Raw genomic sequence first — 26,174 nt, forward strand, 5'->3', positions numbered from 1 at the left:
TAATAAAGCATTATTAAGTCCCCTCCCCGGGTCCTTTGTTATCTACATAAGTGCACAGTTATCAGCCCTCGGCTTGGATGGGTGCAGTGAACACTGTGGGGATACAAGGTCTATTTTTAGCTGTGTGACAACATGGCTTTGGCCTGTTCTGTTCAAACTGAAAAGATGCGAGTCACCACGATTCAGTGACGATGGATTGCATCGCTGTCGTCTGTGTTTTGGCTTGATATCACAACTGTAAACTGTGACGTTTGTCTTTTTATAAAAAAGATAGGTTTGATCATATTGCATATATTTCTGCTCACTGTCAGTTTCAGGCACTAAAGAATGAAGAATGGGAAGAGAGAATGAAAGCACGTGTACTGGGCGTATCCTTACGTTCCAAGACGCCCAATCATAGTGTGAGATCTTTGAATATATCTGCATGTTTTGATGAAAATAGCTGATTGGCTACGTGGAACGACAACAGCCAATTGGATAAATGACAAGCGCTCAGCTGGCAGCAAAGTCCCGCCTTTTATGTATTAAGTAGTAACCCCGGAAACGCCGTCGCTTAAAGGCGCAGGGAACAACTATCAAGCGAAGGTTGAAACAACGACAACAGCGAGCTTTGAAAAAAGACACACATAAGCGAAGAAGGGACGTGGTAGCAAAACATTTAGCTACGTTTCAAAGAAGAGTACGAGAACGATCCCAAAGACACAGACACGGGCGTTTGACGGTTATTTTTGTGCTTTGCAGTCGATTTTTTTGGCCCTGTCGGGTTCACGAATCTACCTGGAATCCCTCAACCAAGACGACAGAAAAACTGACACCTTCAAAACGGCCAAGTTGTGATTTTCCTCCCTAAGTGCACATATTTGGGTAAGTAGGCTTCACTATCTTTTGTAAGCTGCCTCATCTGCTTTGTGCCAACTTTAAATATAGCATTAGCACCATGTATGAGGGAACCACTCCGTATCGTTCCAGTTACTCTCTTCATGCTGGTCATCGTTTGTCATCATTTGGCTGATAAATCGGTGAGCATAAGAATGACTGGAATCCAGCCTGAACCAGTTGATGGCCTGACAGTAGCTTGCTGGGCGGAGGGGGGCGTTCCCCTGCTTTGTCTGCCTTCATCACTACTGTGCCTTTATTATGTGCAGGCTGCGGTGGTTTCATACAACGTGATAGTAATTGTCTGGCAGAAGCTCATAAAATCAGTTGTCTTTTTTTTGCTTTGTGGTGTTCATCACTGTAAAGCACACAGTTGTGGGGATGCTATTGCATGCAGCGTTCAAATGCATTGGTGCAGTGATATACAGTAATGCACACATCCACTGCAGGGTCATCCCCTTGTCCTGACAAGCAGGCCATGCTGGCATTGACACATTCATTATGCACACCTGTATGCACACACACACACACACTCATGCTGCCACATCACATACATATTTAGATGATGGATTTCACCAAGCATATGCAAGTCGACATCTTTCCTTCCCCACCCTGACAGCCACCCCCCACCTTTCTGTCTGGGAGAGTGGGCTTTGTCCTCAGCTGGGTGTGACGTCATGTGGATTTTAGCTTTAGCTTTGGCACTGAAGATGGGGTAAAGGTTTTTGGGCAGGGTTCGGGTCTGGCCTGTACAGCGCTATAGTTAAACTATCCACTGAAAATAAGTCAACACAGCCATCATTGTCTAAAGAGCTGGCAACATAAGCCAGTGCACCTCACAGTCAACATGTCCAAATGATGTCTAAAATGTTAATATTTAGTGTGAGCTTGGTCATGGAATTCACCAGAATGTTGTTGCACGTGTTGTTACTGGAATCCTCTTCCACTCCTCACCTAGTGGAGATGGTAGATGTTATACTTCTGCTTGAGGATGCCCCACAGGTGCTCAATTGATTTGAGGTCTGAAGGCTCAGTTTTCCAAGGTAGCATTCATGCTGCCCACTTGTGTGTGTGTGTTACCAGCCTTTGTGACAATAATTGTGTGTTGAGTCATTTTCAGTGGGTAGTAAATCTAGTGTGCTATACAAGTTTTATATTGCCTCCTCTAAAGTAGAAGTTCCATTTTTATATTATTGTTCCTTGGGGAGATAATATAATAATAATAATAGTTGCTGAAATGTGAGTGGCTTACTAATTTTCATGACAGTGTAGCAGCCAGTATGAGCATTCAGTGTCTACAGCCATAGGGATCTCGTTAGACTCTTTACAAGTGACAGTACTTCATCAACAACGTGAAGCTGATTTAGTCTTCTGCTTCTCTATGACTAAAAGACAAACAACATCTTCTTGCCAGTAACGTATCAGCAGGCAGCACACTTTATTTTATTCACATGCAGGCGTCAAGACTTTATTTTATTCACATGCAGGCGTCAAGATGCAAGAACGATGAAGGGTGACTCTAGAACCGCAAAGTGTATCTGGCCTTCATATCTGTTTGCCCTTATTGTCTGTGCTATTAAATGCTTTGAGCTGATGAGGGTTTGTTGTCACCGCTCCAATGTGTTCTCTGCAGGATTTGATGTCAGAGATTACAGATGATTATGCGGGTTAGAACTAGTATGCAACACTGCTCTGGGGCTATATTGATCTTCAGAGTGTTATCTGTATAAAAGAGAGAGGAAGAGACGTTGTATGTGCTGTACTATTTAAACTCTTATAAGCACTTGTATCATTATGAACCTCTTAATGGCTATTATAACAAAGAGGTAGTGATCCATTAAGGGTTCTTTTTAACAATAAAATGAGGGAAGATCTGGCCCAAGACTTTTTCCCCTTCTATGTATCAAAATTCAAGTACGTTAATCTTCTGAGTTTTAATGATATTGAACACAAGATGATTAATATGCAGTATCTCACAAAAGTAAGTACAACCTATATATTTATGCAACCATTTCATTATTCTCAAGGGACAGTACTCTAAATATTAAATTTGGATATACTTTAAAGTAGTCGTGGTGCAGCTTGTCTAGCAGTACAGATTTTCTATGAACTGAAAATGAACAAACAAACCGCCATCATTGTGTAAATAGCCGACAACACAAGTGAGCAGCAAGATAATTGTGGTGGTCGTGTCACGGTGTGAGGCTGCATGAGTGCTGCCGGCACTGAGGAGCAGTTGTTTGTATAGGGGAAAAATGTTTGGTAGAAGCTACTATGTTGGACTAAAATATGAGTGGAGGAAGTGACTTAGGTCTCACAATGTGCAGAACCAATCATGTTTCCGGTACGGATCGTACATTGTTGGTACACACAACATACTGCTTGCAACCTCCATATGAAGCCTACATGGAATGCAAGATCAGTACTTCTATTCAAAGTTCGACAGACGTTGGTCTTACAACTCATGTGCATTGGCTGTACGACTGTAGAGACAGCTGTATGTCCGAGCAGCCCCAGATGTCATGTGTGGTACGCACATTCGACTTATAGGTTGTACATTGGGCAGGTGATGATCTTACTCCCTTATGGTCACCACAACAATGTTCTTCATCAGAAAAATAAACAGTAATATCGGGAACGACACAAATCGCACAGCCAAAATGTCATCTGTCCAGTTGTGACCTAGGCTTTAAGGATATTTGGCTTTCAGGTGAAATTTCAGGATGAACCTACAATGCACTATGACCTTTATTGATGAACTTTTGAATCCACATGTTCTTTCAGTACTTTTTGCAAAACTTGCCTTTGGACAGCAAAATTTACAATAGGTGATTTTTTTCACATAAACACATACAGTATGCCTTTTTCTGACCCACTGATGACACTCTGTGACACCCTAAGCTCAGTGGCCTTTTCATACTTCACAATGACAAGGTACTTATTGGTCAATTGTTCTGTGTCGTCTTGGTCTGTTTTATGATGTCAAACTGTGAGCGGAATGATGATAAGTACCCGTTCTAATTGAAGCAGGAAATGTATTAGGCCATTCATTCAGCGTTACTGCACCTACCATGGTGGAGTGTGGCTTAGGTATGAACGTGATATGGCAACCGGATTGGCCTTGATCTTGTGGCGGAAGCCATTATTATCCACTCTTCAAAATACAGCGGTTTGGAAGACGATCACTATCCTGAAGATCACACACGTTGCATTTTGTTATCTGGCTTAATATAAAATGACGGATCGAGTGGTTAGCGTGCAGGCATCACAGCTGGAGACCCGAGTTCAATTCCACCCATGCATGGGTTTTCTCCGGGGACTCCCGATTTCCTCCCACATTCCAAAGACATGCTAGGTTATTTGGTGACTCCAAATAGTCCATGGGTATGAATGTGAGTGTGAAGCCCGAAGACAGCTGGGATAGGCTCCAGCACCCCCACGACCCTCGTGACGATAAACGGTAGAAAATGAATGAATGAATTCATTAATATAAAATGACCGAGAATATTTACTCATCGTGTTGAAATTAAATGTTTCCACATACCCCTCGTCTTTTACCGATCAGCTTTTCCCAACTATATCCCCAAGACTATCAAAGATTAAAACTGTATGACTCATACTTAATCACCATCAATGAAAAGTAGCTCCATAGATTACAGATTAACTGTGGCCATCCAATCTCTCCACATTGTGTGACATTCAACCAACGTCCCAGAATGCACAGCGCGTAGGTTCAGATGTATCTGTGCATTATATAGGTCACGGTAGAGCTTATTGAGCTTAGACCTGATCGTTCTGTGCTCCCCCTACCACTCAGCCTGGTTGTCCTCCATATATTGTCCTATCGCCCCGAGACTTTTCATTAAAACAAGTGGCTACTGTTCATAGTTCTCCGTCTTGACTGGTTTACTACAACTAACACAATTTTACATCTATGGTTAAATGAATATCCTTCTGACGGTGTCAGTCAAAATTGAGCATTATTAACTTTGTACATGGCCACCTATCATGTCGATAACTACCTTTTGTATCAAACATGGAAGGAAAGCATTTACTTTGTGTTTGCTATTGACTGGAAAGCACTACTAAATCATATCCCCCAAAAGTGTTTTAAAGCTGTGTGTGTGCACGTGCCTGTGTTTGTTTTCCACACTTAGAGCCAAAGTAAGTGCAGCTCAGATGGCATGCACACACAAGAAAAAAGTGCAGAGCCCTCAAGGTTTTTGTTTATCTTAGATGAATATCTTGAGCGTTGTATTTGTATGCTTGTCTCTTGCAGTGCATAGAGTGTGTTTTTGTACTAATGTTTGTGTGTGAGTCCTCCATTAGAATTCAGAAAGCAACTGAGCCACCACATTGCTGTCAACGGCTGCTATTTGTCAGCTTTTGGCAGGTTAGGTTAAGTGTATGGCATAATACAGCACGAATGGGATTCAGTTGAGTTTTTGGTCATGTAGTTCATTCATGTGGACCAGAAATCATACCCTGATATATTGAGTTTGAATATCAATATACGATATATATATCCCAACATCTTTCCCACAGTGAGCCTATACAACTCAGTCAAAAAGTTTCATTAAAATGTACAATCTCAGTAGAATAATAGCCGCTGAAATAAAATAGTACCGGTACATTGTCTTTTTTTAATAAATGTAGAAAAAATTCAATATCATTTTCAATCTTCAGTTCAACCGTTAGCGCTTCCATCTCACGTTTCCCATGATGGAAGACAGTAAACATGGTTGATGCCATCTTTATACAGCAACCTTTAGAACGTCTTTTGCGCTGTTCACTCCCGGTATGCAGCCTTTCCTCCCCCGTATCCCCGGGTGGCTCTCTGGTCACTTGGTGTAGTGAAGGGGTGCTCAAAGCCAAGATCTGATGCCGAGTGTAAATAAACAATGGAGCAAGAAGCAAGCAACAAATGTTAGAAGATAAACATCCATAGCTGCACACTCGCTTAAGGTATGGAACATAAAACAATACGAATGTATGATTAAAGCACTATCACACATTAAAAACGCCACAGAGAATGTGAAATGTAAAAAAATCTTACAGAAATTGCTATAAAAAATGCGCAAATCCTCAGCTAACACAGAAAGCACAAAAAAACATACTAAACCCACTGCCATGCTTAACAGCAAATTTTACACAATGAATGGGTCTTGTTCCAAAAAGACATTTTGAAAAATGTGTTTCCCCTTTGTGTGTGTGTGTGTCTGTGTGTGTATGAAAAGAATGAGCGATGGCAAAATAACAATTTCATATGAATGAATACATACGTGCACGCGTACTGTGTTGCGACTGCATTGCAACTGCAGAAAGTACTTCAACTGCATTTACAGCAATAAATTGATGAAGCAATGTATTTGCAATGCGTTTGTGTATTAACTGTGAAACACTGAACATAAGGAACACTTTCAAGGATATGGTGTTGCATGAATTGAACAAATGCTTCCTTATACTAAATACCAAACGTTTTCATATGATGGTTTTCAGACATATTAGTCACACTACCAGGTGTGCTTGCTGACTTATCCGAAGCTATTTTTTTGTACCAGTACATCTCTGCCTTCTGGCTCAAAACAAAGCTCCTGTACAACTAAATCTTCTCTCTAACTGCTGCTTAAGGACTGTTTGTTTATGTGTGTTAGACTGATCTCAGGATTAACCCCTGCTCAGCCTCTCTCTGTCCTCCACCTTCGTAACCCCATCCCACTCTAAAGCGAAAAGGAAGAGCAGCTGTGCCTGGAAAGAAACATAAGGTGTTAGTAAAGAATATTTATAGTTGTTTGACCCATCATTAAAACTGAAATTGATTAAACGCAACCATTTGCATTATTTTTCTGGTTAAGATACACTGTTATTTCCTTTTGACCAATTCACCTCTATGCTGTTCTTCAAGCATTACAAGGAAACATCATTTTAACGGATTTCTGAGATGCTGAATTGAGGAAAATGAAACAGATGCTCGAAGGGGGTTGAGGAATGGCAGAGACTCAGTGAGAATAGGAGGAGGGAGCTAAAAGCGAACAATGGCAGCAGAATTAAGATCTGAGGGCCTACGACATAAGAGTTTGAGAGAAGCTACTTTATTTTCTGTCCTTCATAAATAGGCAGCATATTTCTGTGGAACATTCCATTCTGTGAGCTTGGCCGACATATCAGCAAAGATACGGGGGTTCCATAATCCTACCCATACCTGCGTTTATTGTCTAAATTTTGCTAAATCTCGCTAAATTTCTTTTCATTTTGTGTCAATCATGATTTTTTTCTCCACACTGTAATGTGAAGAAAGAAACAATTAGCTTGCTGTGGGAGGAATTATATAATACAGTGTTTTGATTTAGAATCAATGCTCTTTTCCAGGGTACAACTGTGGTATACATATATCATATATACAGTGATCCCTTGTTTATTGTGGTTAATTGATTCCTTAATTGGTACTTATCCTTAATTGGTACTTACTTATTATTGTTGTTGACATACCCTTGTGCTGTATGAGTGTGTACCAGCTTTCTGTGTTGCAATAACTTAATATCTCTGTGGCTCTGTGGTTGTAATCACACATTTCCTTTTTTCTACAAAGATGGCATCAGAAAGTACACAAAGGTACCCCCCCCACCCCCCTCATTTTGGTCCAATTTGGGCCATGTTGTTAATGTATCTGTTGAGAAAAGGCACACCCAGTGTTTTCCAAGACAATACTCAATGCTAATTCCTAAGTCGACCTGCATGCTTCCCACTTTGTCAGCATCCACATCCACACCCAGCTGCTCAAACATGCCCTTTCACGGAAACCTTGTATCACCCAATTGTTACACTTTCAAATACAAACAAGAAGGTCTGTGGTGCCAAGCACACAAAAGTATGTCTACTGTAAAAACCCTTTGTGACACTTAATGTTATTAGCTATAGTTGTACTACTATAATATGAGAGAGCTTGCTCTTGGCCATTCAGAATTGCTAATTTGAGGTTTCTAACATGAGAATTTCCTCTGTAATTACATCATACTCAATGAAACAAAATTACAGTAAAACCAAACACATTGCATCACAGAAATTACCAAAACACCATTGCATGCTCAATTCATCACTTGTGGAAATGGCGAAACATTACAGATTTCCTCTCTTCCACTGTTTGCCTTTTGCTCCACTCAGACGCCAGCTTTTAGCTCATGAATAAGTACACATTCTTGTGTACACTAACATATGTACTGAATAAGTGTGCCTCTTTAAACATGCTAAGTATTACTCACCCCCCTTCCCCCCACCAACCATCCACCCTCTTCATAAGCAGACACATAATACACACACATTCCCTTCCCACCCTTCCTTCACATCCCTTCTTCCTTTCCCTGTCTCATTCCATTAAATGTTTGTGAACTTGTTGTCATTAAAATACATTTTTAAAGTGTCTCACTTGATAAAAGTCCCACCTGCTACATTATTATAAAGACACCAAAACAAACGCCTGCCATCAGCCTATCAGTGCATGGTCATCATAATGGAATGTGAGTTTGTTTTCAACACTTCTCTCTCCTCGGCTGCCATTGAATAGGTGGGGCGGGCTTTATGCAGAAGGCACACACCCCTTTCCCTCCACATATGGAAGGCAACATGGGCTCTTAAATGGACAGAAATATGCAATGGTTCGTGTTTGGAGGTTGAAGTGCAGTAAGGCCGCAGAAAGTCCCTGTTAAATTGGTTGGACAAACTTTGCTGTGGAAAAGCAACAGCAGACCACAGAAATGTTTTTCTCAGTCTTTCAGTGTCCCATGTCTTCTATGTCCTCTCCTTTCCTGTCTTCACATGTCTTTATTTATAGGTGCAATGCAGAAGAAGTATTCTGTTTGTTAAAATCTTTCCCCATAAAATATGGAAGGAACATTTCCTATTACTTCGAGCGAAATATGCGATGGTTTGTGTGTGTGTGTGTATGTGGACGTCCCACAAGGTTGTCTCCATATTTGGAGAAAGGGTGTTGTTTGTGAAATATGAAAACACAACAAACCAACTTAATAATAATGATTTGCAGTGTGTGACAAAGCAGAAAATAAACATAGCTCCCTTGGACCTCAAAGTAATGTATTAAAAAAACAACCAGAACCACTGTTGCAATACGTCTCAGCTGCTCATGGTGGAATAATATATACGCCAAACTTCTGGATTTCATGTCATTTACCAATATCCCAATACTCTCCTTGTTATATAGATATCAATTGATAGGGAGCAGCTCTTCCCTCAAATTGTAAGGTGAATGAACTCTGCAAAAAAAAAAAGAATTACTCAATGGCAGTTCCGTGGAAAAAAAAGTGAAATTAGCAGGGGCATCACATGATCTTTTGTCACAAGATCTTGCAAGATTAAAATGTAACAAGATTTCTTGTGGACACCAGGCCTAGTATGATAAATAAATTACGAAACAAAAAAATCGCACCAGCAATGAAAATGGAACTTGATGATTTTGCCGGCTTCAACATATTGCCATGTGCATTATATATGTGTCTGTTTTGCTCATCGCCCTCCCCTTTATTGGCACCTTTGCGCCAGAGAACAATAGCAAGAATAGAGTGAGTACCTTTTGTCAGACATACAGTTTCTTTGTCTCAGTGGATGGAGGCGGGGCCTTTAGCATACACACAGGGTGCAGAAGAGTGTAACGTAGTAGAAATTAAATTTGTAGGTTGTACACCATTGTCATATATCTTTTCGATGTGCTTTAGATTGTACACCATTGTCATATATCTTTTCGATGTGCTTTATATATATTAAAATCTGGTCTCTCGTTCACGTAGACCCAATCTTGTGTGTTGTCTTGTGAACTGAGTGTCTCGTGAAACCCTTAGAAATTACACATCGGTCAGAAAAGAGAGAAACAGCCACCAACACTGGCTGCATATTTGGTCCAAGCTGCTTCACCGCTGCGACCATCATCAAGTATCACTATCGTGCAAAGGATCTTTCTAAATTACACATTTATATTGCCCTTTAAAGAATATCTGATAAAGTTGACAAATATGGTGAAGAAGAAGCTACCTAATGCATACCATGATTCCAGCAGAAACGCAGATGAAATGGAATTTAACTTTTTGCTAAATTCATGATCCAGACAGTATAATTGAATGTGACTTATGAAGCAAAGAATGTGTTTTTAGTATACAAAAGTAAGCAGTAAGTGTTTCTGTCATGTGTTGGAGACAGAAGTCATTGAGGAGTAAGACAGTGGGACAGTGCTATCAATGGCTTGGTCTCACATGTCGGGACCAGCACATGTCTGATAACTTGCCCTGAGTTTGCTAAATAAAGATAAAGCTCACCCAGTGTGGTATGTTTGTGTCAGCAACAAAAGAAACGGGTAGAGCGGTGAACTGTGTGTCTTCTTCACAGCTTCAGGCATGTTTCTTGGTGCACTCCTCCCACAAAATACGTCTTCCTCAACCACCATCATGCTGTTCAAGAATAGTTCTTGCCTCGTCAACACCATGGCCCTTATTAGCACACAGATGGCACAATGCACACGTTCCCAACACGCCTCCTCTGGTGCTCAGCTGATAAACTTTTTCCACATTCTCTATCTGCACTCCTGCTTTAGATAAGGCTGGCCCAGGCCTCATGCACTACGCATGCTGCACACAACATGTGTGTGTGCAAATAAGATAACAAAAGAAGGGAGACGAGGGTGGAATGTATTGATATTTGCATCTTAAGGTTTTGTTTACAGAAATTATCAAGTCAAAATGGGAGTTCCACATATAGACAGTCACACACCTGGAAACGCTGTAATGTGTAGACAAATCATTTTTAAGACTCTGCTGTGCATGTTGGGTTGACATTTTGGATTATAGGAGTGATGTCTCCACTAGTCTTTTATGAATAGATGTGACATATCCGTGCCTTCATTAGCATGTCTTTCCACTGTTGGTGGATCATTTTTATTAAAGATGTTTTTAATTTCCCTATTTATTGATGAAAGCAGACGTATTATCTTTGTGTTTTTATAAATAAGGATTCCTACTTTGCAGAAATTCACTTACCGCGGTCGTGTCTGGAACTAGTTAACCATGATAAACAAGGGATGACTGATCAGGTATGAAAGTGAGCATGTTTGAATATGATGGCAGTATTCTTATTGTCTTAATTCTAAGAACGGTTTGTGTTAAAGGGACTGTACCCAGCTCGGTCCAAATTAAATTTTTTGAAACAAAAAAATATATTGTTGTAGCATTTCTTATAACGTATAACTTTGCTCTCTGGTAAACTGTACACTAGCTTCATCGCTACTCCGGAGTCACATTACTTACCACAGTCTTTATTGCAGACACAGGGTATCAGAAGACTATTTTGGAGGACAAGCAGTTGGTGCGCCTGTGTGTAGTGTTTCTTTACAAAGAAACACCAAGTCCAGGCCTTGAGTACATATTATAGCATAGTCGCTGCTGGTTGTCATCTGCATGTGTAACTTTACAATTGTTGACATATCCTAAGTGATGCACTAGAAAGCCCCATACACATACACACACTGCTTGGTGCTGTCATTGCCAGACATTTAACACAAACACATTGTTTGAGTGCTCCTTTTCTACTTCTGCACAACTGGCCAAGCAGGAGCAGGTGGGCGGAGCTTTGTTAGTCCACGCCTCCTCCCTTCCCTTCGCCTATCAGCATCTTAACCACTACAGCTGACCCCCCTTTCCTACAGCCAGTCAGCTAATAGCATAACCACCCCCCTCCTCTTCTCCTCCCTGTACATGTCCTCTGTGCTGAGTGAGCAAAGCAGGCCTAGCTCTACCAACAGCTGAGAGGAAGGAAGAAAACAGTAAAAGAGAGCAAGGGAGGGTGCAATCCTGAGAGACGCTTTAAAGGAGGTGCAGTATTGGAAGAAGAGATGAGGGGGTGAGGAGTAGGAGAGGAACGAGCATGTGAGGAAGCTTTTGTGCTCAAGATGGTGTGGAGTGGCGCCAATGAGAGAAAGGAAGAAAGAGGGAAGGGGGGCAGTTAGGGAGAAATTCAGGGAGAGAGGGGCAAGGATGGGTGAGGGGGGGGCTAAAGTTGTTGATGGCTTTCTGAGTTGTATTCATATGCGTGACTCAGGGTGGAGGAAGAGGAAAGGAGACTGCCAAAACAAGCGAACAGGGTGACTCTTAACTACTTGTGGAGGAAGTACAGCAAAGAAGGGGCAAGGCAATCTGACCTGGAGGACATAGAAGACACCTCGGCCAGACTAAACAGAAGAAGCTTTGCTGGTGTCGAGGGTGAGTGTCACAAGTTCTCCCTTGCTGCTTTATATTGTTATGTTCTCAGCTGGGCTCTGTCGTCTGCCTCAAAATGGCCACATGACAGAGGGACAGGGAGATTGTCAAACAGCCTTCTCAGCAACTATGCCCCCACTGAGCCAGCTTAGTTTAGATGACCCCCACCACCATCTCACACACACACAAGCTTGGCTATTGTAGCTGTGAGCGGTAAGTGAATCACCATCTCACTCTGAGGTCCAAAAGTTTCAATCAACCTAACTTCCTGTTTGTGTGTTGACTCATAAACACACACTCTCATGCATGTACAACACACACACACACAGTCAGCTGTCATTCCATCCCCCGCGTCCACGAGGTGACATTAGATTTCCACACTCCTCCTCCTGCAATCTAATCACCAGTTTGATGGCTAAGCCTGAGCACACTGAGCTTGTGTTTTAAAAACGATGTCATTGTGTGTTGAAGAGCTCACCGTGCAGTCCGGGTGGGGTCTCGCTCAAATTGATGAGACAATCAAGAGGAATTTGGGAGGTTGTTAACGTGTGTGCTGACGCAATCCTACCTTTGCTCGGTGTAATTGAGGACACGGCATATACATGATAACAACATAATACCCCCTTTTTCCACAGACTGAAAAATCTCCTAGTGCCTTTTTATGCACATCCCACCAGACCAGAATTTTACCTGGAATTACCCCCCTCCAAACCCTTCTGCTAGCTTGATGTTGACATTTTCCTCTGATTTAAGATCAACATTTGCAATAAAAGTGTAATTATTATATTAAATCCAGCCCCAGAATCCACCCACCTTCTCTTTTCAATTGTCATTGTTCTCTCGCAACATAATCCAGGTTTAAGCCCCAAATAATTATAAATGTATAGGCACCCACCACTAATGAATGATAATGTAAGATGATCAATGATCAGATGGAATCAGTCCTATCAGTCCCCGAAAGATGTGAAACAAACTTGATGGTGATTTGGCTCAACAACCTTAACTTAGAGTGGGTGCTTTGCAGAGCGTGTTAAATTGGGTGATAAAGTCCAACTTCCAAGGTCAAACTTTGGGGTTTTTAATAACAGCACTATTATGTCAGAATGTAATAGAATAGGCAACACAGTAGGGGTGCATGCTTTGACAAATTGTCTTGACTTTTGTGTACCCTTTTTGTCTTCATTTTTTCACATGACAGTTTAAAGTACTTTAGACAGTGACCATTGCTGTCAACTCTACAGAGCAACAGAAGCACCAGGTTAATTAGTTAATTCCCACACACCCTGGTGTCACACTGCCTCTGTTACAGCTGATACTCCCTCAGAAGATGGCACATTTCCAGGTTAATCCCCATATATCATGATGTCGGTGCTGATGATACAGAACAGGGACACAGGAGTTTACTGTCACAATTTGAACGTCTTAGTCACATTTAAAAAGTTTGTGTTCTCTCCTTCCAAAATGCTGTTCAAACAAACACAATTTTTATATTTTTAATTAAAACTGTCCTGCATAAAATGCCCCTGCTTGGACATGTCATATTTGTATATCGCAGCATGTTGTGGAATAGATTAGAATGGAATAGAATAGGGCTGCAACTATTATTTGGATAATTCGAATACCTCGATTACAAAAAAATAAAATATATTAAATTAAAATATAAAGTAAATTATTTTTTTCATGTTTGGAAGAATCGCTTCCGTCACCAACGTGCCTATACGTCACCCACACAGAGGACGAAGAATGAAGCGGGCATTTAAAGACGCGGGAAGATTTGTATTTTCCGTGAAGTAATCTTACTAGTAAAATTCAGGGAAGTATTAAAGACACTCCCACCCTCGACCATCTCTGTGTGGGGTTTGCATGTTCTCCCCGTGCATGCATGGATTTTCTTCGGGGACTCCGGTCTCCTCACACATTCCAAAACATTCTAGGTTAATTGGCGACTCCAAATTGTCCATAGGTATGAATGTGAGTGTGAATGGTTGTTTGTCTAGATGTGCCCTGTGATTGGCTGGCCACCAGTCCAGGGTGTATCCCGTCTCTCGCCTGAAGACAGCTGGGATAGGCTCCAGCACCTTCGTGACCCTTGTGAGGATAAGCGCTAGAAAATGAATGAATGAATTAAAGAAACTGCCCGCAACGCTAGTAAGGATAAGAAGTGATAAAATAGAGATGCTTTGTGCACACAAACACAAAAGCATGCATGTGGATGTCGTGGTGGAGACACACAGGTCAAAGGTGGTGGTATATCCTGAGGCAAGGTCCAGGCTGTGAACTCTGACCCCCCCAAACCTGCATACATTTTACTGAGCGTTACGTAGACATAAATCTCCATACAACAAAAAGCGCTCAAACCTAAAAAGTGAAAGTTGGATATCACACAATCAAGTCATAACAACTGAAACCAAGACATACTGGTGTATTCCTTTTTATATATACTGGATATGGATGAATATACAGGATAGGAATGAGTTGTAGTGCAGTGTTTTTGTTGGGACGGGGTGCCCTGTGGATTTGAAATGAAAGCTGAAGCTTTCACTGCACTGTCCTCATACAATCATATAATTGTGGGTTCAAAGTCTTTGGACAACTCTTAATGAAAAACAGTTTTCTGACTGTCTAGATATTCTCATTTCTTAAAGGGTTTTCTATATTGTATTATCGGGGAACTATGGGGATCTTCCTTTTACTAATGCAAAACTGAATTTGCCATTTTATTTAATGTTAAAACCAGACTATTTGCAAATTTGGAATCACTATTTTTGTTACCTCTTCCTATGTACTGAGTATACCAAAAAGCAAAAAAGCCAGAGCTTGTGACTCACTTCATTCTTCCAGCAGGTGATGTTGTCCTGTACTTGCACATAGTTTTTTCTGGAGGTAAGAGTTTGTTATGCTCAGCAACAATGATTCTGTTTGTTTTCATTTTAGCCTGAAAACTTCAAACTTGTACTTCCCTTTCAGCACAACCACTGAGCAACCCAGAGCATTGCCTTGGGTAACCTTTTTGTGCTTTCCTCCTCACCCTAAAATCGGTTGTGTGCCCCCAGCAAAGTCTCAGAAGTCATTGCCAGTTCAAAATAGGGTCAGAAATCAAGTGGGACCTAGCACAGAGCCTTTGGGTGCTCCAGTGATCTCTGACACTGGGGACGACTATAAATACTCACCGTTGACTGTGTGTGATTCTATACACACATTCCATACCCATCCCCCCAACCCTCTAACCGCCCCTTTGGGGACTTAGCCTTCGATGACCCCACCTGTTCTTATAGTAGAGCTAATATCTGGTGCTATGTTGAGTCTTTCATTTGTTAACTGGATCTGTTTGACTGAAATAGCACTGTTAGTTGCTACCTAACATGAGTGTAACAGCAAGTCCATTAGTTTACATCCTGATAGTAAGTGTTCTAACCTCTCAAAGGTAGACGCTGTGGGATTTTAGAGGGAACCATACGTCATGTGAGTAATTGCAGGTGACAAAGGCTTCACGCCTCACATTGTCTCGAAAGTAATTGGTTGTGTGTGATGGTGGTACCTGGTAGAATTTCTCAGCATCTGTCTGCTTTTCTGAACACCATCCTCCCTCTGAGGATACAGTATCAGACAACTTTTGAGACTACTGCGAAGTATGTCCTTCCACTTGATCATTATTTCAGGTACGGGGTCAGGTACGCCTAGCTGTCTGCCTGCCCGTAAAAGCCATCATTTTTCCACCCTTTCTCTTTGCCGTTGTTCTGTATAAATGGCACCGACATGGGTTACATTTTTTTTTCGAGGTGTAGCTTGGTGAGGATCAGACCCATAAATGAGGCGGTACACTTTACACCTTGTGTACAAGGTTGTTCTACAATACTGAGAGGAAGTGTAAACATTTAATGCGGAAGACTCTGTTATGCTGAAAGCCGTTGTCGCTATCCAACAAGTGTTTTATACGTCACGCTGAGTTATTGTGTAAAAAGTTGCGATAGCATCCCACTTTGTTGTGTTCTGTACAAAAGGCACTGGCCAATAAATGTTGCCTCTACTGTTATGGCTCTCATGTGGCTATTTTACAGGATCTCTGTGTGAAAGATGCTGGTGTGACATATTAGCACTAGTAAAGTTAATTAAACAAGGAGCCACACGCAGCACACGGCAACATCCCCTCCATAATCCACAGTAATTCAAAATGCCGCCACAGGCAAAAAGAAGCTCTGTTTTAATCAATGAAAAAAAGACTTGTGTTCACATTTTTGGTAGCTAACCAGTCCACACATCAATGAGTGTGTGATTTGCAGAGGTGGAAATAGTACTGAAATGCCGCACACAAGTAAAAGTACAGTTATTTTGCAGTACGTGTCGTGTAGTTAAGAAATGTACTCAAAAGTAAAAAGTTACTAGTTATTTCTGTACATTGCTAACAAGAAACAAGTGGTATAAATCTCAAAAAAGTTTTTTTTAAATATTGAAACACAAATAAATAAATAAATCATTCTCTTACTGCAAAATTTACTGCATGGCAAAAACATGCTTAAGGAATTTTTTAATGGATTTTAAAAATGACCAAAAGTACCAATACACAAAAACTACTCATTCACAGTAAAGCGGGTAATAGTTTTCCTCCACTTCTCTTTTCTAATGTACATATATTTCTTCAGCACCTTCTTCAGCACCCCCTTCCAAAAAACCCCATCACACTTCACTCCCCTCAACACTACCACATCCACTACCCCTCTCTCTTGCTTTTCTTCTTCCTCTTTGTGACCAAGTACAAAGGAACCGTTATCCTTGGGCTACTTGTTGCCACGGCAACATTTTCACTGTGACACCGCCCCCTTCGGTACATTCCCAACTTCTGGTCCAAGTGGGTCAGACATGCTTCACTAGGCTTCATCCCAGTTTCAACTTTTTTGTGATTGGATGAATCTTCTGTTTGTGGTCTTGTTGTGTTCAAGGGCATAAATGTAATCATTCAAAATAAAAAAATCTTGATTAGCTATGTTTTATCGATTTTTAGTTATTGTTCTTTAAGGATCCTTACATAGTATACGCACAATATAGGCTTTTGAATCTTTCTTGAATGACTATGGAACAATATATTTTATGGAATGGGAAAACCTCCCTTAACATTCTAAACTCCCCTTTTAATTCCTGATTATTAACATAAGCAGATCAAAATGCAAACGGCTTCATGCTGACTTGCTGTGGTTTCTGTCTCTGCAGGGATTCTGGATGTTATGACCCTGTCATGATGACACAGTCATTCTGCAAACCACGCCCAGGTGACAAGGGTGGCCATGTGTGGCTATCTGCCAATCACAGATGGAGTCCCACTAGAGTCACCTTTGGTTCCTCTTCAGGAGAACCTTTTCTCAGGAGCCTGCTGCAACACTGACGAGACACTTTGGTAAGTTAAGTTCAAATGAACAACTAGGAATGTGGATGAAGACATTTTTTATTAAATTTTCATGTCTTCCTTGCCAGGTCCTTTGGTGGTAGACATGTTGCTTGTGTAGACCCTTTTTTGTGGACACGATTTCCAGATGCTGTGTGTCCACGTGTGCGAAATTAGACAAGGACAGGCACAGAGGTGAGACTCATTTTCAGCAGTATCAGAGAAATTTGAATGCATCACTTCATTTCCATCTGCAGCACACTGACTGCCATTAAGTATATCCAATCTTTATTTCTATTAGTATAGTATTGTATATTACTATGCATTGTCCCTTGTAACAATATACAGTAATCCTTCATTTATTGCGGTTAATTTGTTCCAGACCCGACCCAAAGTGAATTGCCGCAAAATCGGATTCTTCATTTTTAGTTGAAATATTTTCAGCGTTGGAGCATAGAAAACATGTTTATGACTTTGTAAATATGTGAGGGGTCTACTCATTATTCTCTATCATGTTAAAGCAATTGGCTCATGAATCTGATGTGTTATCCACGATCATTTCCTATAAGACATATAAAATCTAACTATACCCAATCTTAAATGCCATCATTTCATATTTTTCTTTTCTTCCAGGTGCTGTGCAACTCAGCTTTATGCTTCATGCTGGATGACAGCCAGCCAACAGGAACTATAGGACTTCACATTCCTGTGGAACAGCCGTTTCTGCCCTGTGGCGTGGCGAGGACCCTGTTGCACACACAGTCAGTACTGTCATCCTCTGGCAAACAAAACATGCGGCACATTCACGTGGAGTTATCCCACAAAAAAGCTCCACTAGAGCTTCCAGCCCACGAGGGGGACCTGCCTCCTCCCACGGCCCCTGCACAGGGCCTGGACTCAGGGGTTAGACCAGGGGCTGCCAGGCACTTTGACCAAGAGGATTTGCGTCATCAAAAGGTCTACCAGCTCTCTATATTCTCCCAGTTGGGTGGTTTTTCTACTGCCACAGAATCCCACAATGATGCTCAACAGAGGCCTGTTCGGATGGGTGTGAAACGGGGGCTAGAGGAGCCCCAGTTGACTCACAAGCGCCCCCTTGTGGCAGACTGTTCGGACATAGAAGTATTAGAGGGAGCAGTGTTGTGTGGGCCAGCCCCCATGCCAGCCGTGGGGTTGGGCTTAGTAAAGAGCTCTGGTGGTTCTAGTTCTCTATATTCTTGCCCACAAATGGAACACAGAGACTCTGAGGGGGGAGTGCTGCCTAGATCTCCTCCCCTCTCCCCAAGCCACAACCCCTCCCGGCGTCCAGCTCAGCACAATCATGACAGACCAATCCCTGATGTGTTTTCTCCCCTCTCGCCAAAATCACCTCCAATGTGTGACCCTCACGGGCACTACTGTGACCAGGGCTATTCTCATGGAAGCTCAGTCAAACCTGATCCCCCTAATGGGGGCCGCACACCCACCTATTCAATAGGAAGCCCTGGAAATGAGAGTTGTAGCAATGGCACAGCTGGAGGGCAACCCAGTCCTCATTTGTATGACATGCCCACATACGAGACCCCAAGTCCTGCTAGCCCCACAAGCCCCCCAGGGCCCTTCTCCCCTCCACACCACACAGAACTACAAGAACCTGGAGAGGCTACAGAATGGGAAGCGGGACTGGAATCCTCCCCCCCTGAGCGAAGTGCTACCCAAGCTGCGGCCTCCTCCTGCAAGGGACTGTCTTCCTGGGAGAAGACTCCCAGCAGTAATGGCCACCGTTTGTCTTCATCGGGCCACTGGCCAGCAAAGAAGAGATTGCTGTCACCCAGCGAAACCATGGAGTCCTGTTCAGAAGATGAGGGACCTTCGACCTCGAAGAGGAGCAGGTTGTCATTACTAGCTCCTGGACTAGGACCTGCATCGTGTCGCAGTACTGATGCGAAAGCGGCTCCGTTCTGGAACCACCTTCTTCCTTCTGCAAGGGAGCGCTCTAAGGTGAGCACACACTTCTCACACACTCAATCATGCAACCCCCATTGTAAAGTACATTTATTTAGTTAGTGGTGCAGAACCTTTTTTTCAAGCCTTTACAAATGCCTGACTTATATCTCATACAAATGAACTTTTCATGTAGCTATAGTTTTTTTATTTTGATTTACCAGTAGTTACCTGGAGGGAAGAATGACTGAAACAAAATTGAATTTGACAATTCAAATGTCATCTGTTTTATTGTCAAGAAATACAAATTCACAGACAGCAATAATTATATTTTAGAGCTTCAACATACTGGAAAATCCATTACCCAAATATAAAACATGATTGCAAATGCTGTCAACCTGACATTGGATGGTGGTTTAATACATTGCTGGAAAATGCCAACTGGAATACATTGTTGTGGTCCCCCGAGCCAGCAATTCTAATTCCATCAAAGTGTTTACCAGTTGGTTTAGTTGTCAGTATCCAGAATAAACGAACAGTAGAAATAAGATATTTGTCATATTGTATTGTAAAGTGGAAGATGAAGCACTGCCTGGAACAAGCAGAGTATCTCCAGAATGAAGCCCATTGACAGGTATACAGCATCCATTGTTCCAGGTTGAGTGGGCTCATACACACGCACAGAAATACACACAATGGTACATGCATCCTCTCATACAACTGTTCTGGAAGTGAATACGTGGACACATGGAAGATGAGAAAGAGCTTTGAGTTTAGGTTTCCGTGAGTGGTGTGACGTGACAATAGAGTTCACAGGTTGAAAAGCAAAGAGGTGCGAGGGGAAAGCAAGGCAAATGGTGGCGACGGAGCCAAGTTAGAAGTGATGACATCACAGTCATCAGAGGCCGTCTGAATCTTTGGCTTTGATTGAATTTCATGATGTGTGGCGTGACGACGTGATGAGGCTAAGATGACTGGTCAGGAGAGGGCTGAGCGAGCGAAGACGTAGCGGAGGGTCACCTGGCAGCTAGGTGACCTTTAGCATGAATGGTGTAGCGGTAAGCGTTTCTTCATGTTACGCAAGAGTAATAGCAGTAATAAGAGAACACCTGGATTCACAATGATGTTATCAGTTACTCCCAAATGATTTTTTTGCTTTGCTTGGATTATATTAATATTTTTGAGAAATACTGTCATTTGAAAAACTTGTCTTCAGATAATAAGTTGAATGCTCATCCCGTCTTTGTGTTTAGTGTGCCACAGACTGCACGAGGTCAGGGAGGCGACTAAAAGGGGGTACACGTCTAAAAAGGTGAGTATTGTTCATCACTGGAGAAATGTGTGAGAGAAACCTAACAAGTTAGTGTGTTTATGTACATGTAACATACCTGACTGTTCTGCTCTGGTATGTGCTGCTTGTGTACAACAGGCAGCTACGTAGTGGCAGACATGCTGAGAGCAGAACCTTGGCCCGGTCCAGCTGGCCCTCTTCTTCCATCAGCAGGTCACTTTTAGGCAACTTTGAGGTAAAAATTGCAGTACCCGCCAGTACTGTTTTCATTAGTTGACTTCTTCTTTGCCCCAAATCATTTTTCTATACTTTATGTGAGAAAATTCCAAGAATTTACATTTTTGCACTGTTGGATCTGAAGGAGGTTCTAAGCAGAGCTTCAAAATGCAAAAAGAAGAAATGCGAGTGGAACAAAATTATACAATTAAACAGCCATTAATGTGATATGGGCTGTTTATCAGCTGATTAAAAGTTTAAATGCTCCGTACCATGATTCTTATATATGTTTTATATTGTTTGTAATTATGTTCTACATTGTTTAAAATTTTTTTAACGCAAACTGTAAATTAGCAAAATATGCATTTTTAGTTCATGACGAACTAGTCTCATTTCTGGAAGTGATGTTCTCAAATTAGATTGTCGACTTCAATATATTATTCAGTATGTTTTTTTTAAATATATATATTTTTCATCAAAATAGTAGACATTCCAGAATGTTGTGTTGCTGCTGGAGTGATAATGCTTTCATTGCCGAAAGAGGAACCATTTTTTGACAACTTTCTGTCAAGTATTCACAGTGATGATTGACAGTCATGATCTCTTAATGGCAAAGGCAAAAAAGGCTTTCTCTCTTTAAATGTGGTCGGATTGTTGAGCTGCATAAGCAAGGCCTCTCACAGTGTGCCATTGCTGAGATTGGACACAGTAAAACATTGTCATTGTTAACTGGGTTATGGAACAAAAAGTCAAGTGGTAGACCCAAAAACATGTCATCTGCCCTGAGTAGTAGATTCTGGTTGGATGTTCCTCAAGACACAGGAGAATCCTTGGCCTAAATGAAAGTTGTTACTTACGAGTGCAGTCCAATAACTTTCACACAGCACCTATGTGACAAGGGTTTCAAGAAGAAAAAAAAAAACATAAATTGTCCATTTGGAATTTGCACGAGAGCACCAAACATGGGACATTTTGGGACAAAAATGTAACCTTGATGGCCTTGATGGCTTCCAATGTTACTGACATGATCAGGAGATCACACCTGAGATGTTTTCCACACATGATTTGGGGTGCTGCTCGTGATATGGAGATGTTGCCAGGGCATCCTTCATGATTGAAAGCCCTCGTCGGTGAGGTAATGACCGGGTTTTTCAAGAGGACAGCGCCACAATTCACAATGCTCTCCTGACAAAGGCAGAGGAATAACGTCACTCTTTTGGACCATCCTGCGTGTTCCCCTGATCTAAATCCAACCGAGAACATTTGGGGATACATGGCAAGGGAAGTTTACAAAAACAGATATCAGTTCCAGACAATGGATGCCCTACGTGAGGCCATCTTCACCATCTGGAGCAACCTCCTGGAAACACTAACAAGAATGGCGGAGCTACTTTAATGGACATTTTATGTCTAATTTAGGTATTTTTTTAATGAATTTAATGAATTATGTCAGTTTATATGTGCCCTGTGATTGGCTGGCGACCAGCCCAGGGTGTACCCCGCCTCTCGCCCGAAGACAGCTGGGATAGGCTCCAGCACCCCCGCGACCCTTTTGAGGAAAAGCGGTAGAAAATGAATGAATGAATGAATGTCAGTTTAAAGGTTGTTTGCAATAAATTGGTTACTCAATTTTTTGGTCTCACTACCATTTCTTTTTGCATTTTAAAGTGTCATTTTAAACTAGCATAATTAGAGCCAACAGTGCAAAATTCTTGCAATTTTTCAATTGGTCTCAAAATTGTGATCCAGAGTGTATGTACGTATGTATGGTGCAGATAGAAAAAAACAGATGGATGATATATAAATAATACTCATATAAGATAACATTATACAGTATTGTTATCATTATTATGTCACCTGAGTGCATTTACAGGTCAATGTGTCATGTAAATGTCATGTAGCTGCCTAGCTGACCTTTGATTTTACCTACCTCAGCCATCTTTGTGTCAAAAGATGCTTGCCATGATGGAAAACGAAAAGTTCCTGCTGATAATGATCTCGCCTTGCGAATGATGACATGCTGCATACAGCAGCAAGCTTGCTAGCTCTGTATGTCCGTGGTCTGGAAATGTTGTTGCAGTAATATATAATCATCTTACATAAAATAACACAAAAAATAGTTCACAGTAATGTTACTATTTATTTGTGCTGACTTCTGAAGATGGTTTTGTTCATTTCCCTTTCACGTGTGTCCCAGGAGTCTATGCTAAAAGGACGCTTCTCGCCATCGGGCCACATTGAGGGCTTCACAGCGGAGATTGGGGCCAGTGGCTCCTACTGCCCGCAGCACGTCACCTTACCCGTGCAGGTTACATACTACGACATCTCCGAGCACAGCGCGCCATCGCCCTTCTTGGTTAGTAGAAAAACATTTCAACACGACTTCTTTAAAAATAGATACATTTTTAGGTGTGAAAAAAGTATGACAAAAACTTACTGTACGTTTCCAAGACTGTTAGCACTGTTCTGTTTTCTAAAAGTATGAATAACTTATAACGACCTGTTTTCCTAAGGTGCTTGCTAGGGTAGCTAAGATGTTTGTGTGAGATCACACAGAGAGCAATGCAACCTGGAAAACATTTGAGAAGATAGATGCGTTGAATGGTCAGCCTTCTGCTTTTGTCCTCCTCAAACTCTTTGTATGAGCTACATTACCATAGCTATAATGGAAAATCTATGTTTACATAATAGCATACATATTCAGAATCAGGGGACCCAAGTTCAATTCCACCCTCGGCCATCTCTGTGTGGCATTTGCATGTTCTCCCCGTGCATGCGTGGGTTTTCTCAGAGTACTCCGGTTTCCTCCCACATTCCAAAAACATGCTAGGTTAATTAGCGACTCCAAATTGTCCATAGGTATGAATGTGAGTGTGAATGGTTGTTTGTCTATATGTGCCCTGTGATTGGCTGGCGACCAGTCCAGGATGTACCCCGCCTCTCGCCCGAAGACAGCTGGGATAGGCTCCAGCACCCCCTGCGACCCTTGTGAGGATAAGCAGTAGAAAATGAATGAATATTCAGAATCATGAAAACAAAAATTCCATCATTTATTTACATGATGCTAGGGCTGTAACTGTTATTTTCTTTCTTGATTAATCTGAAGCCTGTTTCGATTAATCGAGTAACTGGACGAACCGACACAACCCTGAACCAAACAGTTAGTGGTTCGATCCTCAACATATGAAAAAAGAGGCAAATATGTCCCTCACTGTTTTCCAAAGTCAAAGCTGATCTGTGTGAATATCTTGTTTTGCCTCAAACGCGATAATAGCTCGGCATTTGTGGAAATGTAAAATTCGGAATAACTCTGGAAAGCAGGAGTTAATAAAACATTGATATCCGATGATTTATAGTTCATCGTTTATATTATTGTTGCAGCTGGACTACCCAGCATGCCTTGCAGGCATTTGAAAGTAGGTTTGTTTATCACTCGGGTAGTATTACTGCTGTGGATGTGTTGCTTTTTAGTTTAGTTGCACCGTGAGCAAGTATGTCGTTCTATATGTTTAACTGGGTGTGGCTTGTGAGTGAAAAAATGTGCCCACCCCTGCAATGAAGTGTGTCAAATACTGATGGAAGGTATTGAATCATTACTGTTGCAGGGTCTGATCTCCCTGGAGCATCTTGGCAAGAAAGGGTACAGCATACCCAAAGCAGGGACCATTCAAGTGGTAATCTCATCTTTATGCCCACGTCACTCTAAGGAAATAGCCAGGTTTTCCTAAAATAACCCGCTTCATCCTATTTACAGTGCTTTAATTAATGCATGGACCTAGATTCAACAGAAAAGTAATACAGAACATTATATTTATTCTCATTAGGACCCTAACCTCTTCTCCGTTGGAGTCAAACTATCTCTTCTTTCCTCTCCAGACCTTATTTAACCCCAACAAAACTGTGGTAAAGATGTTCCTGGTAACGTACAACTTTGATGACATGCCCACCAATCATATGACCTTCCTGCGTCATCGCATCTTCCTGATGCCTGTGGAAGAGGAGGCGGATGGGAAGAAACACGGGTCGACTGGGAGCGGGCTGCTAGAGAGCAGGAAGATTCTCTGCTACCTGATACATCTCAGGTATTTAAAGTAGTCCACTGCTGGGAAGATGTTAAGTTATTTAAGGGGATTTGAGAGTGCTTACACAAGACCAGAGTGCAGTTTTAAGTTGATATAAGATACTACTTATATTATAATATTGATGACGCAAGGCCAGTTTACCCTTTATGGGGGACTCCCTCAGATTGCCCTCTATTGACCTTGTACGACTGTGGGTTTAATAACAGCTCTGCCATGTGTTGAAGCACAGGCAACATAGTAAAACTACCTCTTTTGAGACATTTTCACCATTTTGTGTGCAGGTTGTAGATAAAAGCGATGCTTCAACCATTTTCCTTTTGTTCTCCATTCAGATTCCACAGCTCCAAATCTGGGAAGATCTACTTGCACAACGATATCCGGCTGCTATTCTCCCGTAAACCCGTCGAAGTGGACACGGGTATTCCTTATGAGCTGAAATCTTTCACCGAGGTGCCAAGTAACCCTAAATACTCCTCACGTGTGTGACACCCCCCCCAAAAAAAAGAATACCTGCGCTTCCTAAAAGGAGGGAGCCAAACAGACTGCTACAAAGACTTGATGAGGAAAGCCAAATGCCTACAAAGATATACACTTTTGATCCAGTGTGGATCGTAACACAATACCGTTGGTCTGTATAAATGCACAAACATGACACACACACACATACACAACACACCCCTGACTGAATGGAGACTCATGCACAGACACATGGTGGTGAATCTCACTTTTAACTTGCATGCCTTGTGACTACAACACCTGAGTTTTTCCTCGAGTGCCGTATCACACTGTCCTTCACTCTGCCTGCACATGTAACAACAAGCAGCACATTAGTTATTAATAATAATAAATCAGGCGCAACCAAGACACTAAAATTCCAGTTCTCAAACACACACACAAAAAATGCAAATCCACTTCCTGATATGTAGCCAGACTGAGGGACACTGTGCTATTTTTGTTTTTTAAAAGATTTTATTTTTTTAGATTCTGTTCAGAACAGAAAAACGAAACAGGAAAAAAACAGTAGTATTTGTAATTTATGGATTTTTTTCGCAAATGTCTTAAGAAGCAATATGCTGCACAAAGTAAGTAGTGTGTGTGTGTTTTTTTTCTGCCCGACGACCTTTCTCTCCTGTTATTGGTGACTTGAGAGAGGGAGG

The 26,174-nt window shown here is 41.6% G+C and overlaps 1 protein-coding gene across 4 annotated transcripts; it reads left to right on the forward strand.

Moving 5' to 3' along the window:
* The first annotated feature begins 534 nt into the window (after window positions 1–534).
* Window positions 535–25,561, forward strand: atosb (atos homolog b). 4 transcript variants are annotated; one of them, XM_058069966.2, is made up of 11 exons: window positions 535–864; window positions 11,971–12,131; window positions 17,334–17,517; window positions 17,595–17,700; window positions 18,139–19,485; window positions 20,682–20,740; window positions 20,858–20,954; window positions 23,133–23,291; window positions 24,541–24,609; window positions 24,690–24,727; window positions 24,812–24,954. In XM_058069966.2, the coding sequence occupies exons 5-10, from the start codon at window positions 18,166–18,168 to the stop codon at window positions 24,699–24,701; spliced, it is 1,716 nt and encodes a 571-aa protein (XP_057925949.2). In that variant the 5' UTR covers window positions 535–864; window positions 11,971–12,131; window positions 17,334–17,517; window positions 17,595–17,700; window positions 18,139–18,165; the 3' UTR covers window positions 24,702–24,727; window positions 24,812–24,954. The 4 variants fall into 4 exon arrangements, with proteins under 4 accessions (XP_057925949.2, XP_057925947.2, XP_057925948.2 ...); XM_058069964.2 differs by lacking the exon at window positions 24,690–24,727 and adding an exon at window positions 25,350–25,561 and having other exon boundaries at window positions 543–864; window positions 24,812–25,017; XM_058069965.2 differs by lacking the exons at window positions 11,971–12,131; window positions 24,690–24,727 and adding an exon at window positions 25,350–25,561 and having other exon boundaries at window positions 543–864; window positions 24,812–25,017.
* Window positions 25,562–26,174: the final 613 nt, after the last annotated feature.

The sequence above is a fragment of the Doryrhamphus excisus genome, linkage group LG3 (assembly GCF_037039965.1).
Source record: "Doryrhamphus excisus strain RoL-2023G ecotype Guam linkage group LG3, RoL_Dexc_Guam_v1.1, whole genome shotgun sequence".
NCBI classification, from domain to species: domain Eukaryota; kingdom Metazoa; phylum Chordata; class Actinopteri; order Syngnathiformes; family Syngnathidae; genus Doryrhamphus; species Doryrhamphus excisus.